Source organism: Rhinatrema bivittatum, chromosome 16, assembly GCF_901001135.1.
Source record: "Rhinatrema bivittatum chromosome 16, aRhiBiv1.1, whole genome shotgun sequence".
NCBI classification, from domain to species: domain Eukaryota; kingdom Metazoa; phylum Chordata; class Amphibia; order Gymnophiona; family Rhinatrematidae; genus Rhinatrema; species Rhinatrema bivittatum.
The window spans coordinates 64,965,982-64,988,700 of NC_042630.1; the positions used below are offsets into that span (position 1 = coordinate 64,965,982).

At 39.0% G+C, this 22,719-nt stretch overlaps 1 protein-coding gene across 1 annotated transcript in view; it reads left to right on the forward strand.

Annotated features, from left to right (window-relative positions):
• The first annotated feature begins 248 nt into the window (after window positions 1–248).
• LOC115077789 (vomeronasal type-2 receptor 26-like) overlaps window positions 249–22,719 on the forward strand; it is a 472,276-nt gene continuing 449,805 nt past the window's right edge. Inside the window, exons 1-2 of the mRNA XM_029580076.1 lie at window positions 249–388; window positions 12,604–12,895. Of these exons, the coding sequence (XP_029435936.1) occupies window positions 249–388; window positions 12,604–12,895 (432 nt within the window). The remainder of the gene's footprint in view (window positions 389–12,603; window positions 12,896–22,719) is intronic.

Genomic DNA, 22,719 nt, shown 5'->3' on the forward strand with positions numbered 1-22,719 from the left:
GGAACAGGTACTGGAACTGGAATGAGAGAAGCAACAAATCACACAACAAGAAGTGTGAAGACCTGTTGCCAAGGCAAGATCTAAGCATCTGAGCCTGCCTTAAACAGGGAAGCTGGTTGACGTCATCATCCGGGGCCGCTGGATGCTTTCCCGCCATGGTCCCTTTAAAGTCCAAAGAGGCGAACGCATGCATGCCTAAGGCAAACAGGCTGAAATTGAGGAAGTGGCAGCATCTTCCCAAGGCGCACATGGGGAGACCCGGCCAGGACCGGAGGAGGCAGCAGAGGTGCCGGAAAGGCCTTGGAGTACAGATGATACACAGGTGCACTGGCAGCTCTCCAATGCCGCCAAAGAGGACAGATGAATTCCAGGGCCCCAGCATCAGGGGGTGAGTGAAGCCGGCCACGGGCCTATCGCGGCCGGGGAATGCAACATGCTGGCAATCATGATGGCATTCTGTAGTGAAGATGCTGCTTCGAGGTGTATAGCACAGCTCTTGGGGATCTCCTGTGAGCCGCAAACACAAGTTCCAAAAATTCAGTCAAGAACATAGGTTCAATCCAACTTTATTTTATGAAATGGCAAAAATCATCATACCACTTTTGGAAATAGGATGCTGGGTTTGCTGGACTCTTGGTTTCACCCAGTATGGCAATTTCTTTCGCTCTTATTTCTAATAAATCTTTAAAAAATGACAAATAGGTGATATTGTATTTGAGAAATTTACATTTCACACTTGCATTGCCAAGCTAGCTGATCTGATCTTTGTTTCACCCCTCCCTTACTGCATGCATGAAGGAGAAGATCTGTTTTTGTTTTTTTTAATGAAGTGGGCTGCTGATGTTGTCAGATACCCTTTTCAAAGCTCATAACTACTCTGTGCACTATCCCTCATTAACTTTCACACTGTCATGTATTTGTGAAAAAATGTAATGAATCAGGGGCAGAGTAGTGATCCAGAGATCGGTTTGCCTGCCAGCCCTCCATCATGAGAGGTCTAGAACGGGTAGATGTGAATCGGTTATTTACTCTTTCGGATAGTAGAAAGACTAGGGGGCACTCCATGAAGTTAGCATGGGGCACATTTAAAACTAATCGGAGAAAGTTCTTTTTTACTCAAGGCACAATTAAACTCTGTAATTTGTTGCCAGAGGATGTAGTTAGTACAGTTAGTATAGCTGTGTTTAAAAAAGAATTGGATAAGTTCTTGGAGGAGAAGTCCATTACCTGCTATTAAGTTCACTTAGAGAATAGCCACTGCCATTAGCAATGGTTACATGGAATAGGCTTAGTTTTTGGGTACTTGCCAGGTTCTTATGGCCTGGATTGGCCACTGTTGGAAGCAGGATGCTGGGCTTGATGGACCCTTGGTCTGACCCGGTGTGGCATTTTCTTATGTTCTTATGATATGATAGAGGTTTTTAAGATCATGAGAGGTCTTGAATGAGTAGATGTGACTCGGTTATTTACACTTTTGAATAATAGAAGGACTAGGGGACATTCCATGAAGTTAGCAAGTAGCACATTTAAGACTAATCGCAGAAAATTCTGTTTCACTCAACGCACAATAAAGCTCTGGAAGTTGTTGCCAGAGGATGTGGTTAGTGCAGTTAATGTAGCTGGGTTCAAAAGAAGTTTGGATAAGTTCTTGGATGAGAAGTCCATTAACGGCTATTAATCACGTTTACTTAGGGAATAGCCACTGCTATTAATTGCATCAGTAGCATGGGATCTTCTTAGTGTTTGGTTAATTGCCAGATTCTTGTGGCCTGGTTTGGCCTCTGTTGGAAACAGGATGCTTGGCTTGATGGACCCTTGGTCTGACCCAGCATGGCAATTTATGTTCTTATGCTCTTCTGACACCCCAAAAAAATCTGGATTTAAAGTCTGCCCCTGTCTTGATGACACACCAAGCCCTAGCAAACCTGATGATCCCTAGAAAGTTGCTCAGTGCTGCTGAAAGCCTAGTTAACCCCTCAAGTCTCCTAGAGCTCTATACCCCATAGCTGGCAGGAGAAGAGCATACCTACAGCTGTCTTGCACAATATTATCACACTCAATCCAGCTTACTACCACCGCATGCTTTGCTCACATGGACATCAAAGCAGAAGCAGCAATGAGCTGGCACCTTTGTGACAGTGAAGGACAAGATTGCATTTGGTAAGTATCCCTCCTCCCTGGCAGGGAAGTGGCTCAGGGAGGCCAGGACCTCTGAAAGACTGGAGGGGTGGGTGGCCTTGTTACAGGCATCCCACTTTTGAATCATGAACATTAGGAAGATGGTCTGGTAATAAAAGTAGGAAAGAGAAACAATTTTTAGTGCATGTACAACGTCTCCGTATCTTACCAATCGTAACAAAAGCATTGAAACATGCATTTGGTAAATATTCCTGGGTATCATATTGTCATTATAAAAGTATTGCAGCCCACCTAGTGTCCATTCTTAGACCCAGAATCCAGCCTATACAGGACAAGGTAGTAGCCCAGACACTCACCTGTCTTTCCTACCACATTTAATGGCTCAGCCTGGACCCTGCTTTGCCAAGGCAGTTGATCTGGCCCTTCTTTCACTCTATCACTTGATAGGGGCAAAGTGTCGGCTGCCTCAATGTTTTCAAATGGCAGCTGCCAGGCCCAGAGAGTGGGAGTCACTCCAGATCCATCCTAGACAACAGGGGAAAATTTGGTAAGTCTGGGAGTGAGGATGGGGGCCAGGAGGAGAGTCTAGGGTGAGCAATGAAGATCTGACTTCCAGAGATGTCTCTTTTTAATAGACTATTTGCAGTATTTGCAAACAACTCACACTATTTTGGGGGAAAAAAAAGGAAACAGAGTATAGGAAGCACAGGAATAACATTTTATACACTCACTGCTGTGTATATGTGGTCACTTCAGGGTGAATTTTAAAAGCCCAGTGCATGCATTAATTAGGGGATTCACAAAAAAGTTGGGGTTGCACATCGAGTGGATTTTAATAGCCACTCAGATAGGTGCATAAATCCCACAGCGTGCTCATCTCCAAAGTTTTCAAAAACGGGTGGGGCACGGGTATGTTCTGGGTGTGAACCAGAGACATGCACGTAAATATTTAATGGATGTGCAGAGGTCCCCTGCTGCATGCTTCGGCTACGGAGGAGATGGAAGTTATAAAATAAAGAAAACTAAACAGTTCTATGGAATTTTAACAGTCACAGCTAACTGGAGAGGAGTGGAGGCTGGTCCTTTGCTATGGAACTCTATGCCACTCGAAATAAGGCTGCAGAGAAATTTGAAAATTGTCAAAATTAACCTGAAAACTGACTCTTTAAGCAAGCTTTTTATAAAGACAAAGTTGGTTATCCAACTGAATGACGGTACAGAAGAGATTTTAAATAAATAAATAAAATAAATATTAAGATAGGGGAGCTGGAGGGCCTCTCTCTTAACTGGGCAAACAGGGCATGAACTGGTAAAACCGGGAATGGCATTAGCATGCACCCCTTTTAAAATCCCAATAGCGGGATTTGAGTGACTCTTACACACCCACTGAAAATTCAGTGTACATGTGCACGCAGCCAGGCTATTTTATAACTTATGTGCGCATATGCGCATAAGTTATAAAATAACCATATCCCGGTATGCTGGCCGACTCATGCGCGCACATGTGGTCCTGCACACCAATCTGAAAGCTACTGTGTCATGTACATTATTGAGAAATCACCCTCTATACATCATGACTTATACTTAGTTTTTGGGTACTTGCCAGGTTCTTATGGCCTGGATTGGCCACTGTTGGAAACAGGATGCTGGGCTTGATGGACCCTTGGTCTGACCCAGTATGGCATTTTCTTATGTTCTTATGAACATATAAATCAGAATAGCATACAGCAAAGGGTTAAGGGCATTTAAAAAAAATTTCTAATGCAGAAATGGAAATAATTGAAACAAAAACACCAGTATTTCCTCATATTGTCCCTTTAGAGTTTCGGATCATGTTTATCACTTTTGATCCTCTCTGAAGATTTCTCAATATAACACAACATGTAATTTCTTACTTTATCACACCTAGCAATTATGACTTTTCTACTAAGTCAATTTATAATTATATTATCTGATATGTTATTTACCAAACTATTCTTGACTTCTAGAGGAAAATTGCCCAGACATAGAATGAATTTTCTGCATAATATATATGCATATATACATACATATATATATTGTTTCAACTTCAGAGGAGAGATGAAGCAGCAAACATTTTTTTTTCTCAACAAAAGATTCCTGAAATGTTCTCTGGTCACTAATTTTAATTATGTAAAGTATAATTTTAGGAGGGAAGTCTGTCATTTCAAGTAAAAGTGAGGCTAGGATCAGGTAGGATCAAAGCAGTGTATCAGATGCACTCATGGTCTGCATGTAGGACCATGATGGTTTTAGTGATTTTGTTATTTTTTATTCTTCCTGGTTTTGTGGAAACAGAGACACATCCAAGTGATGGTTGCATGCTTAAGCGTGGACTTCAATATATTGACATACTTAACTACTCTAGGGATGGGGATTTGATCCTGGGTGGTATATTACAATTATCTATGCAGACTGGTTTAATGCTATCTGATTTTACACAACATCCTTCAGCAACTGTATGTACACAGTAAGTATTAATGTTTACAGCAATTTGTCTAATTTTGTCATATCACACATTATAATTTTAGAATTTATGCTGAATAAAATCAAAAGTGGACGGAATTTTTTGATATATTTTGAGTGAAATTTCCTTTGGTACATGTACAGTAAATGGGGATGAAACATTCTAGCCACAAGCTGGTGTACCAGTCAGGATATCCTCTCCCTCTCTTTAAATTTGACCTTGTCCACATTCACAAGTCACTGATTGCTGCATGCATTCAAAAATTGCTGATGATGTAGGTAATAATTTCTAATTTTCAATATAGGTTTGAGATTTATTACTCAATAATGTCAACTCAATACAAAAAAATCTATGATTCATCATTTGATAGCAGATATGGAATTCTCTCTTAGATCACATCTGGCTTATTGCAAATTCCAAAGACTTCAAAAAAGCACTCAAAACTCATGTATGTAGCCTTGCATACAGTTAACTAAATGACTCTTACTTATTATTTATTACTTCAATTTAGTGCTGTTTTTCCCATGTATTGCTAAGTTGTCCTATGTGATGTTTTAATTACTGTTATTTCGCCTACAATGTTTTTTTAAATTACTATGTGTATTTTAATCTGTTTGTAAAGTGCTTAGATCCACCACAAATTGTATAGTCGGTAGATAAGAATTTCTAAATAAATAATTCAAAATAAATAAATAGATAGATAGATAGATAGATAGATAGATAGATAGATAAATAAATAGATATTTGGTTGTCTAGATGTTAATGTGATTAGGAACATAAGAACATGCCATACTGGGTCAGACCAAATGTCTATCAAGCCCAGCATCCTGATTCCAACACATGGGTTATTTTTCCTTATATGCATCATCTTGCACTTATCCACAATAAATTTCATTGCCATTTGCATGCCATTTGCATGCCCAATTTTTCAGACTCACAAGGTCTTCCTGCAATTTAACACAATTTGCTTGTGATTTAACTACTCTGAACAATTTTGTATCATCTGCAAATTTGATTACCTCACTTGTCATATTCCTTTCTAGATCAATTATAAATATATTGAAAAGGAAGGGTCCCAATATTGAAAAGTAAGGGTACCACTCTACTGCCCCTCCCCCACTGAGAAAATTGTCTAATCCTACTCTCTGTTAGGGATGTGCAGACAAAAAGCTTATGTTCATAAGTCCATAAGTCGAAAGGGGGGGTCAATTTTGGTCAATATGGCCAGCTTGGGGGGGTCAGGAGGACCCCCAAGCTGGCCAAAAGTTCCGGTTGGGTCCAACGAGGGTCCCGGAGCGAATGCGCGGGGAATCACATGACGTCCGCATCACTGCGACGTGACGCGGACGTCACGTGCTCCTCGCAAAGGAATAGAGGAATGGCGTCCTGACTCCCCGCTGGACCACCAGGGAGTTTTGGGGGGGGATTAAGGAGGGTGAGGGGTTTAAATTTTTATTTAGGATCAACAATCGCGATTTCCAACGTATTCAACATAGCTATGTTGAATAAGTTGGAAATCCGATCGTTTTCGCCTCATCACTTTTTTAAGTTAAAAAAAAAAAGTTGCGTTTTACATATAAGTTCAAAACGAATGCACACCCCTACTCTTTATCCTGTCTTTTAACCAGCTTGTAATCCATGAAAAGACATCGCCACCTATCTCATGACTTTTTACTTTTCTTAGAAGCCTCTCATGAAGAACTTTGTCAAATGCCTTCTGAAAATCCAAGTACACTACATCCTCCAGTTCAAATGTATCTACATGTTTATTAGCCTTTTCAAAAAAGTGAAGCATATTTGTGAGGCAAGACTTGCCTTGGGTAAAGCCATGCTGACTTTGTTCCATTAAACCACGTCTTTCTATATGTTCTGTCATTTTGATCTTTATACTTTCCACTATTTTTACTGGCACTGAAGTGAGGCTAACTGGTCTTTGGTTTTCTTGATCACCCCTGGATCTCTTTTTAAATATTGGGGATACATTAGCCACCCTCCAGTCTTCAGATACAATGGATGATTTTAATGATAGTTTACAAATTTTACTAATAGATCTGCAATTTCATTTTTTAGTTCCTTCACAACTCTGGGGTGTTTACCATCTGGTCCAGGTGATGTACTACTCTTCGGTTTGTCAATCAGGCCTACTACATCTTCTTGGTTCAGTCCATCTGAATCATTACCCATGAAAACCTTCTCCGGAACAGGTGTCTCCCCAACATCCTCTTCAGTAAACACCAAAGCAAAGAAATCAATAATCTTTCCATGATGGCCTTATCTTCTTTAAGTGCCCCTTTAACCCCTTGAGAGAGAGTCCAACTGACTCTCTCACAGGCTTTCTGCTTTAGATATATTTAAAAAAGCTTTTACTGTGAGTTTTTGCCTTTACAGCCAACTTCTTTTCAAATTCTCTCTTAGCCTGTCTTATCAATGTCTTACATTTAACTTGCCAATGTTTATGCTTTATCCTATTTTCTTCTGTTGGATCCTTCTTCCAATTTTTGAATGAAGATCTTTTAATAAAATAGCCTCTTTCACCTCATCTTTTAACCATGCCGGTAATCATTTTGCTTTCCTTCCATCTTTCTTAATTTGTGGAATACATCTGGACTGTGCTTCTAGGATAATATTTTTTTTATAAATGTCCACACCTCTTGCACAGTATTTACCTTTGTTGGGGAGGGGGGGGTGTTATATACTTTATTGAATTTTAACAATACCATTTGGTAAAATTCAGGTAAACATATTGGAACTGGAATTAATTATCACATCAACATAATACATATGTATAACCAAAATTCCAATAGACAAGTCCCCAACCAGGGAGGTTATAGCAGAATACAGAGCAAGAAATTAACTGCAATAATTACAGCATTGAGGGAGACTTAATTATTTTACCATTGCAATCCATACATTCCAATCAGTTTAAGATATTTGTTTAATCATAAGAAATGTTTCTAAGTTCATGAAATATAAAACTATTTTTCTGATAGATAACCAAACATTTACAGGGAAATTTTAAGAAGAAAACTGCCCTGAGGGACAAAACTCTGGGTTTTAACAAGAGGAATTGTTTCCTCCTCATTTGGGTACTTCTAGAAACATCTGGAAATACCTGTATTTTTTGGCCACAAAATGCAACTTTTTTATTTCCAGAATATTTCTTGAACTGCAGATTTTTATCCTGCTCACTAAACAAGGATACCAAGAGTGTAGACCTAGTGGGAATATCATCTATAGGTGCCTCAAGGAAAGAAGTCAGATAAGGACTATGCCTCTGTATTATGTCCATCTCATCTTCCTGGTCTGTTTCCCTCAGCTTAAAACCAGGTACATAATATATTTTAGAGATAGCCATTTCTTTTGCTGATGTAATAGATAATACTTCATTCAAATATTTTCTAAATAGTTCAGTAGCTGATAATAATCTTGAAATAGGAAAATTTAGGAAGCGGAGATTCCTCATGCGGATCTCATTCTCCAAATTTTCCATAATAAGCTACCTTTCATAAAGGCAGTGTTATTTATCTGTAATAAAGCTATTTGAGATGTAATAATACTTGAAGATGACTAAATTGTTTATACATGACCCATAATCTCACTGGAAAATTTACCAAATTGAACTGTTGAACACAATAGTGATTTTTCCATATTAATTAAGACCAAACATTTGCTAGCATAACTTTCTGGGGGTCTAGGTTAGAAGAACCAAAACTACCAGCCTGTATAAAAGAACTTGGTTCCAAAGTACCACGTTCCTTTAACCCCTTGATCATCTAACGGTCCAACTGACTCCCTCCCAGGCTTTCTGCTTCGGATATATTTTAAAAAGTTTTTACTGTGAGTTTTTGCCTCTACGGCCAACTTCTTTTCAAATTCTCTCTTAGCCTGTCTAATCAATGCCTTACATTTAACTGCCAATGTTTATGCTTTATCCTAGTTTCTTCTGTTGGATCCTTCTTCCAATATTTGAATGAAGATCTTTTGGCTAAAATTGCTTCTTTCACCTACCCTTTTAACCATGCCAGTGATCGTTTTGCCTTCTTTCCACCTTTCTTAATGTGTGGAATACATCTGGACTGTGCTTCTAGGGTGGTATTTTTTAACAATTACCATGCCTTTTGCACACTTTTTACCTTTGTAGCTGCTTCTTTCAGTTTTTTCTAACTTTTTCTCATTTTATAAAACTTTCCCTTTTGAAAATTTAGCACTAGTGCCATGGATTTTCTTACTGTCCCCCTTCCAGTCATTAATTCAAATTTGATCATATTATGATCACTATTGGCAAGCAGCCCCACCACCATTACCTCTCTCACCAAATCCTGTGCTCCACTGAAAATTAGATCTAAAATTGCTCCTTTTCTTGTTGGTTCCTGAACCAATTACTCCATGAAACTGTCATTTCTTCCATCCAGGAACGTTATCTCTCTAGCGTGTCCCGACGTTACATTTACCCAGTCAATATTGGTGTAATTGAAATCTCCCGTTATTACTGCACTTTCAATTTGGTTAGCTTCCCTGATTTCTCTTAGCATTTCACTGTCCATCTCATCATCTTGACCAGGTGTATGGTAGTATACTCCTATCACTATAGTCTTCCCCAACACACAAGGGATTTCCACCCATAAAGATTTTATTGTGCATTTAGTCTCATGCAGAATTGTTATTCTTTTGGTCTCTATGCCATCTTGGACATAAAGTGCCACCCTGCCTCCAACCCTGCCTCCCAGATGCTCCTCTATATAATTTGTACCCTGATATAACACTTTCCAATTGGTTATCCTCCTTCCACCATGTCTCTGAGATGCTAATTAAGTATGTCATCAATCACTGCTATACATTCTAATTCTCCCATCTTACTTCTTAAACTTCTGGCATTAGCACACAAACATTTCAAAGTGTGTTTTTTGTTTGTATTTTTATTCTACTTTTTAATTGATAGGGATAATTTGGAATTTTTTAGCTCAGGTGTGTTTTTAATTATAGGCACTTGGACAACTTTTCTTATTATTGGAACCTCACTATTGGGATGCCCTAATTCTAATGCATCATTAGTATCCTTTGAAGATACCTCCCTCCGAACCATGCACTGCTCAGTGACTGTTGGCTTTCTCCTTTGTTCTAGTTTAAAAGCTGCTCTATCTCCTTTTTAAAGGTTAGCGCCAGCAGTCTTGTTCCACCCTGGTTAAGGTGGAGGCTATCCCTTCCGAAAAAAGTCCCCCTTCCCCAAAAGGTTTGCCAGTTCCTTACAAAACTGAATCCCTCTTCCTTGCACCATAGTCTCATCCCCACATTGAGACTCCGGAGCTCTGCCTGGCTCTGGGGACCTGCATGTGGAACAGGGAGCATTTCAGAGAATGCTACCCTGGAGGTTCTGGATTTCATCTTTCTATCAAAGAGCCTAAATTGGCTTCCAGAACCTCCCTCCCACATGTTTCTATGCTGTTGGTGCCCATATGTACCATGACAGCTGGCTCCTCTCCAGCACTGTCTAAAATCCTATCTAGGTGACGCGTGATGTCTGCCACCTTCGCACCAGGTAGGCATGTTACCAGGCGATCCTCATGACCTCCAGCCACCCAGCTATCTACATTCCTAATAATCGAATCTCCAACAATGACTGCCAATCTAACCCTTCCCTTGTGGGCAGTAGCCCTGGGAGACACATCCTTGATGCAAAAGGACAATGCACCACCTGGAGAGTAGGTTCTTGCTACAGAATCCTTTCCTGCTGCACCAGGTTGATGCTTTCCAATCATGAGAACTTTTTCCTCCAAGGCAGCACCAGGGCTGCCAGTCTGAAGTTGGGACTTGGCTACTATGTCCCTGAAGGTCACATCTATATACCTCTCTGTCTGCCTCAGCTCCTCCAGGTCTGCCACTCTAGCCTCCAGTGATCGGACTTGTTCTCTGAGAGCCAGGAGCTCTTTGCATCGAATGCACATGTACAACTTCTCACTGATGGGTAAAACATCATACATGTGACACTTGTTGCAAAAGACTGAGAGGCCCCCTCTTGCTGCTGGACTGCTGCCTTCATCTCAAATTTGATCAGTTCTTAGTTACGTTTTAGTTTGCTATGGGAGTAGGAATGTGTCTAATTAATGTCCATTGAATCTTTTAGTGAATTCACTATATGTCTGGTAGTGGCCTACAGGGGAATGATCAAATTCTCAATAAGGTGTGGGGAATTCATGAAGTGAAGTTTAAAGGCAGATTTTTTTTTGTGTGTGCGTGAAAGTGGCATCTGCCTATAAATTAAAGGATGTGCTAAGAGTGGTTGAGAGAGGGGTAAGAGGGGAGAGAGGGGTAGGAGGGTTGGGATCTACAAACACACTTTCTGCTTATTAGCTGCCTTACTGACTGACTATTTAAAAATAAACACACTAACTTCTGTTTTTTTAGCTGCACAAACAACCAAACACACTAAATGATATACCCCAATAGTTTACTTCTCCCCAATACTTAAAAAAAAAATAAAAAAATTCCCAAGCAAAACTTTCAGCCACCAGCAATGTGATCCTCTCCTCTCAGTTCTCCTACTGGATTGTGGGTTACTGAGCTCTAATACAGCAGCATTTAAAGAGATCTTCAATAACAGAAATGCAAAAGGGAAGATGAACTTGAGGGCTCAGGGAAGCAAACAAAGGGTATATTTGGGTGAGAACGTGTTTATAGATTGCAGGAGTCTGCTGCTTCCCAGCATCCTATGAATAATAATTGTTGACAATCAATATATTTATTTTAGGCTGATTACATCCACAATTAGTTTTTATGACAACTGCTGTTTGTTTTCTTTTATACTATCACTCTTCAGATTCCAAAATAAATGTTGGTAAATTGAATCCAAGATGAATAAGTTGGATAGGCATTAAAGTATTTTTATAGCCAATACTGAGAACTGATTATAGTAAAATGTTACAGGAGAATAAAGAATTAAGTTGAGCATAGAGAGATAAGGAAGAGACACACAAAATAGTTTATAAAAATGTTAGCATGGAGCTAGGGGTTATATTTTTTCTCAGTAGAAAATATTTCAAAATAAATATACATATTGTATAGTTTGTGTTCTTGGAAAAGTGAATGACATAACAATAAAACATATTTAATAAATATTATAATTGTATAATTAATATTTAATACTGCTAAATATAGGGACAATATACATGAACATGTATAGAATATGTACTTTATAATAATTTTCACACTTAAATCACGTTTCTGTTTAATTAGCTAGTTTAAAATAATCATGTTAACAGCAGCCTCAATCTTTGCATTTGCTGTTTGTGTGGGTGAGGGAGAGAATAATAAAATGGTGAATGCACTTTTCAAAATGTCATGCATGCATGCTGTTTTATTAATCTGATCTAAATCCTGCCCACAAAATGCCTCCTATTAGTGCAGCTGAAAGTACCTGTGTTGTGGATGCCACCCATGCTTTTTCAATGACACTAAGGCCTGGATTCATCATTCATCACTGAAGAATCCAGCGAAAACAGGGGGCGGGCCTGTAAAAGCCCGCAGCCTTCTCACCACCGCAGTCTTCGCTGATGGCTTTCGCACAGAATAGTGCCACCGTGAAAGGTGGTGCTATTCGGCATGCTACCGCCAAATATAACATTACTAACCTTATCGCCAGCAGCGAAGACACTGCCGAGTCCACCTCCTCACTGCCCTGACTCCTCCCCTCGCTGCCTCGACTCCGCCCCGACTCGAATTTGCATGCTATCGCATGCGAAAAAGGCCTTTTCATGTGCATTTAGAAAAAACCCCGTAAGGGTGGGCAACTTTCAAACAGCCAGTTTACTCTATTGGATCATTATTTACACAGTTTTATTGTAATCTTCTTTGAGGCCAGTCTTGGTAAAAGGCAGAATATCAAATGTCTGTCTACAAATAAATGGGGTTGAAAATAGCCCAAAATAAAGTATTAGTTGTTTCCTGTGCATTAAATAAAAAAAAAATATATATGGTTCTTCCAGACTACGTCCATATTATATACGGCATCTGTTGACCTTTGCTTTTGCCATTGAAGAGATCAACAATAGGACAGACCTTCTGCACAATATAACTCTGGGATTTCTGATGTATGATTCCTGCTTTAGTAATGACATTTCAGTGCTAACAACTTTGAGATTGTTATCTGGCTGTGACACACCGGTTCCTAATTACAACTGTTATCGGAAGGGCAGATTGGTGGCATTCATTGGACAACGGATGGCTTCCCCAACCTATTCATCAGCACAAATTTCAATGATATACAGGTACCCTCAGGTAAGGAGATAAAGTTCTATTTTGAGAGATTCTGAAGTAGAGTAAATATTCAGATATCATGAGAGTTTGTCTCTTTATTATTTTTATTTTATTTATTTGAATTTCTTATATACCGGCATTCGCGATGGGAGTCGCATCATGCCGGTTTACAATAAACAGGGTGTGACAAAAGGATAAATACTTAAAACATTAACATGTGATAGAAGAGGAAATTAGCAGTTACAATAAAACAGGGACATAATGCAACTTGGAATGTAGAGAAGGCGAAAGAGAAATTAACAATGAGCTAAAAAAGAAATAACCAAGGTAATAAAACCTGCCCATTTAAAAAGAGAAATAACATTATGGAGTTGTCAAAGGTTGTTGATTACCCTGGCGGAGGTCTTAATTGCTTAAGTTGAAAGTATGTTCAGTTGGTATCTGGAAAGGCTTTCATAAATAACCAGGTTTTAAGTCTTTTTCTAAATGTAGGAAGGCAGGGTTCCTGCCTCAGTTCTGGTGGGATGGAGTTCCACAAAGTGGGTCCTGCTGTAGAGAAGGCCCTGTCTCTGAGAGTCATATGGTGAAAGGTTTTGGCAGGAGGAACCTGTAATGAATCTCTGTAGGACTCTCTGATAGGTCTGGTGGAGGTATGTTTTTTAAATGGGATTTGGAGGTTAAGCGGAGAGAGTTGATGGAATGCTTTGTATATGGTGGTAATGGACTTATATAAAATTCTATAGTGCACTGGCAGCCAATGTAAGTCTTTGAGAATCGGAGAAATGTGGTCTCTTCTTCTTGTGTTTGTCAAAATTCTGGCCGCCGTGTTCTGAACCATCTGAAGAGGTTTAGTATGAGAAGATGGGAGACCTAATAGAATTGCAATAATCTAACTTCGAGAAGATTATCATGCCATTCGTTCATTTCCAACAACCTTCTTTCAACTTTCCATAACAAACTTCTCTTCCATTTGAATTTCCACCTTCCCTTTTCCACCCAAGATTTTACTGCATGATTTTCTCAGGGAGGCACCCAGATGTAATGCTAAACTCTGAATACTCAGATTTTCTCACCTGTATGTTTTTCTTCTTTTTTACTCATGTGTCTACTTTCCTTCTCCTTCCTTCCATTTTTCGACCGCATTTTCTATTTTGCATTCAGTCTTCCCACCCACTGGACCTTCCTTACATGCATGGAAAACAGGTAAATGTGCCTCCCTCTGCAGCCTCCAGCTAGTCTTTTGGTATAAAAGCCACCCATATCCCCTTTTTTATCCTACTAGCATGGACTGAAAGAGGACTGACAGGAAGGTGTTGCTCAGGACAGCAGCTCCTATCAGCATTTTGAACAATGCCTTTCCTACAAGGACTGCTGATCTTTTTGCTCTGTAGCCTCTGATATGATGCTGTGGACCATCCATTCAACTTGTATGATAGTGGACTCATCTACCCTCATTCTTGCCTGTTTGTCCTTGACCTTGCATCTAAGGTTTGACACTTGTGATTGTGATCTTTCACATTTCTGTTGTTGTGGTTTAGTTTCTGGTTGATTTCTCCCTGGTCTGCTTTTTCTATAGGATCCCATTTTCCTGGTCTCCTTCCAATGCAAATTTATCTCAACCTTCATGACCTCCTTGACAATGAAGTTCACTTCCCATGGCTAGAGCTAGATTAAGTAGGGGTCCCCTTCTTCCAGACATGATTCAGTTAGAAAGATAGATTATGAGATCCGCCACTATATACCCACATTCACATGTAAAGGTGATGTTAATAAAGGAATAGATTTAACATGTGTACAATTATAAAAAAGATATTTTTTTAGCTTGTAACATGTACATGCATACATTTTATTTTATATATGTACATACATATATTTTAAAAGCCCTACATGCGTAAATCCAGCTGGATTTACGCACGTAGGGCTTTTAAAATCTGCCCCACAGTGTCTTTTATAAGTGATATAATTGTACTTTTTTCTGATACTGTCTGTTGATATAGCCAATAAACTAAATATTGGGTGCAATGAGTTCAAGGAATATTTGGATGATTCACTAAATATGTGAGGCATTTTTCTGTATTTATCAGCCTTAGCTTTTCACCTCCATAGCTGGTATTTATTCAGAAAGGATGAGCCCCTTTCATCACCATTAAACATTGTTATTATAGGGGGGCCCCTTTCATTTGAATACATCTGGGTGTTTTTTCTAGAAAGGGTCTTCTTTGCTGTATCTGCCCTACTTTCTCCATTTAATGCAAATAAATTCTATGTGAGAAACAGCTGAGGAAACTTCCAGTTATGACCTTGCTTCAGGTGATTTAATTCTAACTCTGGAAAGTTTGCTTTGTGTGGGAACTTCTCCATTATATGGGTTGCAGGTGGGTGAGAGGGAGACTCAATGGTACCATTCAGGAGTCCCTGATAGCTCATAGCTGAGAGCATTAATGGTGAATCTCTCAAATACTCCTTTTGCTTACATTTGTTGTAGAACAGTGATTACCATCCTTTTTTGTGTCATGGCACACCTGGCATTGGGCTCACTTCTTCATGGCACTCCATTACCTTCCCTATAACCCACCCCCTGGCATCATCATTCTCTTTTCTTCCTCTCTCCCCCAACCCCGGCATCATCACTTTCCTTACACTCTCCCCCTCCCGCAACCACCCCCTGCATCATCACCTTTTCTCTTCAGTCTTCTCTCTCCCCCATATGCCATCCCCTCACATCATCACCATCATTTCCCCTCTCTTCCCCTCCCTTCACTCCACTGCAATCCTCATCTTCTCTCCACTACCCTTGGCATCATCACCTTCTCCTCCCATCCCTTTCACTCCACCATCTCTGGTATAATTGTTTCCTCCTGCCCCGCTCCCTCTATCCCCCTGGCATCCACAGCTTCCCTTTCCCTTTCTCTCCCCATACCCCCTGCTATTATCACCTTCCCCTCTCCCTCCACCCCACTGGAATCATCACCATCACCTTCCCCTTCCTACCCTCTCCCTACACACCCCAGAAATCATCTCTATTAACATCTATCCTACCCTCTCACTCCACTCCACCCCTAACTTCTCCCCTTTTTGGCATTAGTACTTTCTCATTTCTTCCTTTGCCTTCCCTTTAGTCTCCCCTAACATCCCCAGCTTCCCAGAAAATTCATCTGTGTCTTCCAGCTGCACTTAACTGTTGCTGCTTCTTTCTTCTATGCCTGTTTCCCTCTGTAATTGGAACTGCAAGGGTCCAGCAGGACTTATGAGACTACAGGGTCCCCCATGCAGTTTCAATGGCAGAAGGGAACCAGCAGAGGGGGAAACAGAAGCAGCAGCAGATAAGTGCTGCTCCCTGTCTCCCCCTGCTGTTGGGAGGATATCTTGCAGGCCAGCTGTTGGGAAAAGAGAAACTGAAGTCTGTCATGGAACACCAGCTACCGCTATGGCACCACCAGTTGGGAAATGATGTTGTAGAAAATAGGGGTCCAAGAAGAACCTCTATAATAATAGGTTGACCAACATTGGGGCTTCTAGAGATATAAGTGTTGCATGGCAATGAAGAGATTTCCAGCTGCAGGCCTTGTGTAAGTTACACATTGTACTTTTGGTTGGAGACTGTGGAATATACAATTGCTAAATATGTACAAAAAAAAAGAGTGAAGATGAGGAATGGGCTTGTAGTTATATCATCCACTTATTATACTCCAGGTTCAAAACAAAGTAGCCAAGCTGATCTTTGGAAATTCTAAATTTGATCACATTATCTCTCTCCTCTTGGAATTGCTTTACCTATGTATTCAATTTAAGATCAGATGTTTGACTTTCAAAGCTCTGTGTTGGATAGCACCTTCATATCTCCATGCTCATTCCCCCTAACTCAGTGGTTCTCAACCTTTTTACTGTCAGGACACACCTGACAGATGGTTCTCACATGCATGACACACTGACCAATGATCATCACGGGGCTAGATGTAAAAGTACAGTTTGCATCCACGGGAACCCCCCTGGCCCACAATAATGGATGTAAAGCAGAATTATGACATTCCCCACACAATTCACCCTACATAAAATATATTTTGGTTCTGGTGTCATCTCAGTAACAGCAACTCAAACTCCTTCTACTTCCAGGCTCAATAGCCCTACTTATGAAAAGACAGCAGTTTCCCACCAATGCATGACCTCTTAAGAAAACATAACAAATAAGACTGATACAAATGCTTACATGCTAGTAAAATATCTCACCTCAGTAACACACATAGAATCGACCTAACATACTCCCAGGATCTGTAGTAACACACACACACCAGTCATCTTCCTGAACAGTTTCTCTCATGCCATACACACACACACACAGGCTTCCCACTCTCATGTTCTACTTACATATACGGGCTTCCCACTCTCATAATCACTTTCTTTCTCTCACACACACACATACACAAACACACACCAGTCATCTGATTTATCTATTTATTTATTTATTTATTTATTTGTTTATTCGTTTTTATATACTGTCATTCGGTTTAGCCATCACAATGGTTTACAGAATCAAAACAACAATCAGATAAATTATACATAGTTGCAAAAGAAGAAAACAATAACAATAGTAAAATGATAGGTAGAGGAGGATGGTGGGGTGAAAGAGGGGGAGAAGGGAAAGATGTAAAAAAGGAAAGTAACAAAAATAGTATTAATTCATCTTAAAGGAGGGCTTCATATTAAATTTCTGAAATTGTAATACTTAAGGTTGATGCCAGTTCTAGTTACTGTTTTTTCTTGTTTGGGTTTGAATGGTTGAATTGATTGTAGAAGGATTGTTGTTAAAGATGATCATTGATGTAGACTGTGTGGAAGAGGAAAGTTTTTAGGTCCTTCTTGAACTTTTTGATGTTAGATTGAGTTCTTAAATAAGGCGGTAGAGAGTTCCATTTTTTTGGGGAAGCAATGGAGAATGCTCTGTTTCTAGTAGTTGATAGTCGAGCATCTTTAATGGGAGGAATTTTTAGACAAGAAGTGTTGTTAGATCGAAGATTTGCTCTGGTAATTTGTGGAGTGATTTTTAAACCAGTGTGTTTATGATGATTGGTATGTATTAATTTGTGAGTGATGATCAGGATCTTCTAATCCACTCAAGATTTAATAGGAAGCCAATGAAGTGACTTTAGTATTAGGGTGATGTGAACATATTTTTTTGTTTCTGTTAAAATTCTAGCTGCTGAATTCTGAAGAATCTGCAGAGGTTTAATGCTTGTTGATGGGAGGCCAATCAGAAGAGAATTACAATAGTCTATTGTTGAGAAAATTATTAGTTGCAAGACGGTTCTGAAGTCCATTGAATTTAAAAAAGGTTTTAAACGTCTGAGAACTAGGAGCTTATGATATCCTTCTTTGATTTTAGTTGTTATGTGTATATTGTAGTATAGGTTCCTATCCATGATAACTCCAAGATTTCTGGCATGATTGACAGGGGTAATAAAGTTGATTTGATTGTTAGTGATGAATTGAGGTGGTGGAATTAAGTTGGGTTTTTTGTTCTTGATAATTAATTCAGTTTTATCAATATTGATTATTAGTTTTAAATTTGAAAGGAGTTGTTTTAGTGCATCAAGAATCATGGAAGTATCTTTGTATGTTTCATCAATGGATTTTTTTTATAGGAATACGAAGTTGTATATCATCTGCATAGAGGTAGTATGTTATTTGAAGATCATCTAGTAGTTGGCAGATTGGTAAAAGGTAAATATTAGAGTAGCAGATAATGCAGATCCTTGTGGTACTCCATTTTTTAGGTCAATTTTCTTTGATATGTTATTATTGAATGAGACTCGGTAGCTCCTGTTGTTAAGAAATGATGTGAACCATTGTAGAGTTATTGTAGAGTTATTGTAGAGTCATTGTAGAGTTATTGTAGAGAACATTGTAGAGTTAGACATGTTATTTATACCCAATCGTTGGATGTAATTGTATATTTGTTTAATTGTTCAATCTGTTTGATGTAATTTTCTGTTCCTTGTTCTGTGTAAACCGAAGTGGTATGCACTAGTGCCTTTAAATAAATAAAATAAAATAAATAAAATAAAATAAAATAGAGTATTGCCAGCTAGACCAATTTCTGATAATCAGTCTATTTGATGATTTATAGTATTGAATGCTGCAGAGAGGTCAAATAATACAAGTAAGTATTGTTTTTCATTGTCAAAACCTCTTAATATGGTATCATTTAATGAAAGAAGGAGCATCTCGGTATTTTTTCTAAAACCATATTGGTTTGGAGATAATATATTGTTTGATTCAAGGTATTCATCAAGTGAGTGAACTACTTTTTCTATTATTTTGGCAATGAAGGGAAGGTTTGAAAATGGGCAGTAATTAGATAGAGCATTTGGGTCAAGGTTGGTCTTTTTTAGGATAGGTTTTATTATAGCTGACTTAAGGGAATTTAGGTATGAACCTTCAGTAAGAGATAGGTTGATGATCTTTGTGATTGTATTTGTAATAGTAGATTCAATATTCTTTAGACTTGTATTATGGATGCTATCTAAAGGATGGCTAGCTGGGTTCATTTTTTTTGATAATTGATTGGATTTGGATAGTGGAAGAGGTTTCAAAAAGTGTCCATTTTGATTTTGCTTTTTTGTTCAGAGATACAGATTGGGTATTAACATTGAGGTTTGATTGTATTAAGTTTAAAATTTTATTATTGAAGAATTCTGCAAAATCATCACTGTTGTGTGAAGTACAAGTAGTTTTTAGAGTTATTTTTGTGAGCTTCTGCACTATTGAGAAGAGCATTCTAGGGTTGTGGTGGAATTTAATGATTTTTTTTGAGAAATAATCTTTTTTTGCATTATTGATAATGTTTATATTAGGCTAGGTATGTTCGATTTTTATTTAGGGTGGTTGGAGTTTTGTTTCGTCTCCATTCATTTTCTTTCTTTCGAAGTTGACGTTTAGATGCTCTGATTTTATTATTATACCATGGATTATTGTGCTTTGATGGTTTGATTAACTTAGTTATTAAGGGATTGATATTATCAGCAACTTTTTTAGTGATCTTAAACCAAGATGATACAGCTTCATCAGAATTTGAGAGATTAATATTAGATGGTTCTTCTTGAAGAGTTTCTTGAAGGAGTTCAGTGTTGAAAGGTGGTCGATAAGTTATTTTGTTTTGTAGGTATCGAGGAGGGGTAAGGATGGTATTAGAAGATAAGGTAGCTTGGATTAGGTGGTGATCTGACCAAGGTATTTCTGTGGTGTGGGTATTGATGTTGTGCCAGTCATTAGTATTGATGAATATCAGGTCAATTGTATGGCCTGTTTTGTGAGTTGGATTAACAACGATTTGTTTTAGCTGTAGTGAACCAAGTGCGTCATTGATGATTTGATAGGTTTTTGAGTTATTGATTAGGTCAAAGTGAATGTTGAAATCACCCAGGATTATGATTGGTTTGTTTAGTGATATATTGTTCATGAAATATTCAATTATAGGTGATCAGTTTTTTTCAAGTACTCTAGGCGGGCAATAGAGATGTGAATCGTGTGATCGATCGTCTTAACGATCGATTTCGGCTGGTTGGGGGAGGGAATCGGATCATCGCAGTTTGGGTTTTTTAAATATCGTGTAAATCGAAAACTGGCACACTAAAACATCCCTAAAACCCACCCCGACCCTTTAAAATAAATCCCCCCACCCTCCCAAAATGCTTTAAATTACCTGGGGTCCAGAGGAAGGGTCCCACTGTGATCTTTTACTCTCGGACCTCCGGTGTGTTTTAGAAATGGTGCTACGTTTGACCTGTCATATGACAGGGCAAAGGTAGCACCGGCACCATTTTGTTTTTTTGTCCCCCAATGGCAGGAGCGTAGGAGATCACTCCCAGACCCCCAGGGACTTTTGGCCATCTTGGGGGAGCCTCCTGACCCCCACAAGACTTGCCAAAGGTCCAGAACAACCTCCTGCAGTCAAATTGTGTTGCCGTACAGCCAGCACCATCCCCCAGGTAATTTAAGGCATTTTGGGGGGGTTCAGGAGGGTGGGTTTTAGGGCCTCATTTTCCAAACAGCCTATTTCCACTCTTAGGTGTGAGAGAGAGAGAGAGAGAGAGAGAGAGAGAGAGAGAGAGAGAGAGAGAGAGAGAGAGAGAGAGAGAGAGAGAGAGAGAGAGAGAGAGAGAGAGAGTTGCTATAGTGCCTATGCCCTAGACAAGTATTTGTATCCCTATGGGAGGGCCACCTAGTAACTCGAGGTGGGGATTAGGTATGAGCGTAGGGGGTTGGGGGCCACTTTCACATTCAACATGAGATGTACGGAAAGAACAGTGGTCTCTAGTGAAGATTTGCTGGCCGTCGGAGTGAGAAAACTCACTCCAAGAAGAGATTTGGGCAATGTTCTCTCAACCTAGCTTCAACAAGCTTCAACAAGCTAGGTTGAGAGAACATTGCCCAAATTTCTTCTTGGAGTGAGTTTCCTCACTCCGACGGCCAGCAAATCTTCACTAGAGACCACTGTTGTTTCCGTACTTCTCATGTTGAATGTGAAAGTGGCCCCCAACCCCCTACGCTCATACCTAATCCCCACCTCGAGTTACTAGGTGGCCCTCCCATAGGGATACAAATACTTGTCTAGGGCATAGGAACTATAGCAAGGCTCTCTCTCTCTCTTTCCCCCCCTAGGTGTGAGATAATTGCTCAGTTTCATATAACATGTTGTTTGCAGCACCTAAGAGTGGAAATAGGCTGTTTGGACACTTTCGTGTACTGCAAAGATTCATTGGCTGTTTTATCGCGGTGCACGATGTTTTCGCGATTTGCGAATCCATTTCCGCAAATGGCGAAAACATCGCGTCACGCGATGTTTCCCCACTGCACGAAAAATGCCTTATTTGCATGGGACACGCCCCCTCTTGCGTTACCACTGCGATATTGGAAAATGAGGCCCTTTGTCAAATGCCTTCTGAAACTCCAAATACACTACATCTACTGGTTCACCTACCCACATGTTTATTAACCCCTTCAAAAAAATGAAGCAGATTTGTGAGGCAAGATATAATGTCAGTTTTAGTATTATGAATGTTTATTTTATATGTTTATTTCACTTATTTTGGGAAATCTATTTAGTTTTCATTTGTTTTTGTGGTATATTTTAGTAGTTAATGTTAACATCATGGTATTTTATTGTAGATCACTCTGTTTTACAGATGTAATAAGTTGTGATTAATCAAGAAATTGAATAAAGATAAACATTACTATATTTTAAGACTGAATTAATTTAATTTATTTATTTCATTATTAATTTTTTAATGTATATTCCATATAATTCAATATAAAGAGCAAGAAAGAAACATCATATATATATAATACAATTTGCAAAGAAATAACCAAAAAAGTGTAAAAAACATTCTTAAACAATACAAACAGATAAACAACATACTTAATTTAAAAATCCCTTGCTGCAGACTCTACTGCACTTAAAACATCACTCAACAATAACTAAAAATAACAAAATCTTTCTATCACTGACCTTTGCAACACTAGTTTATTTGTTTAGAATAATAGTATTGTCTCACTGCCATAAGTCAATTTAAAGAAATGAGTTTTCACTTGCTTCCTAAATGAAAGGAAGCTCTCAAAATCTCCCAGTTTATCTGGGAGTTTATTCCAGCACTGGCCCAAGTGGCATAGAATGTTCTTTCTTGCATTTCATCTAATCTTGTCTGATGGACAGAAGAGACTTAAAGAAGATTGTGACCAGCCAACCTCAAAGCTCTCACTGGGTCTTTTATCATTCTGCAATGTGCTCTAAATATGCAAATGGGGTTTTAACGCTGGAAATAACAACATATTTTTCTGTTCATTGTGCC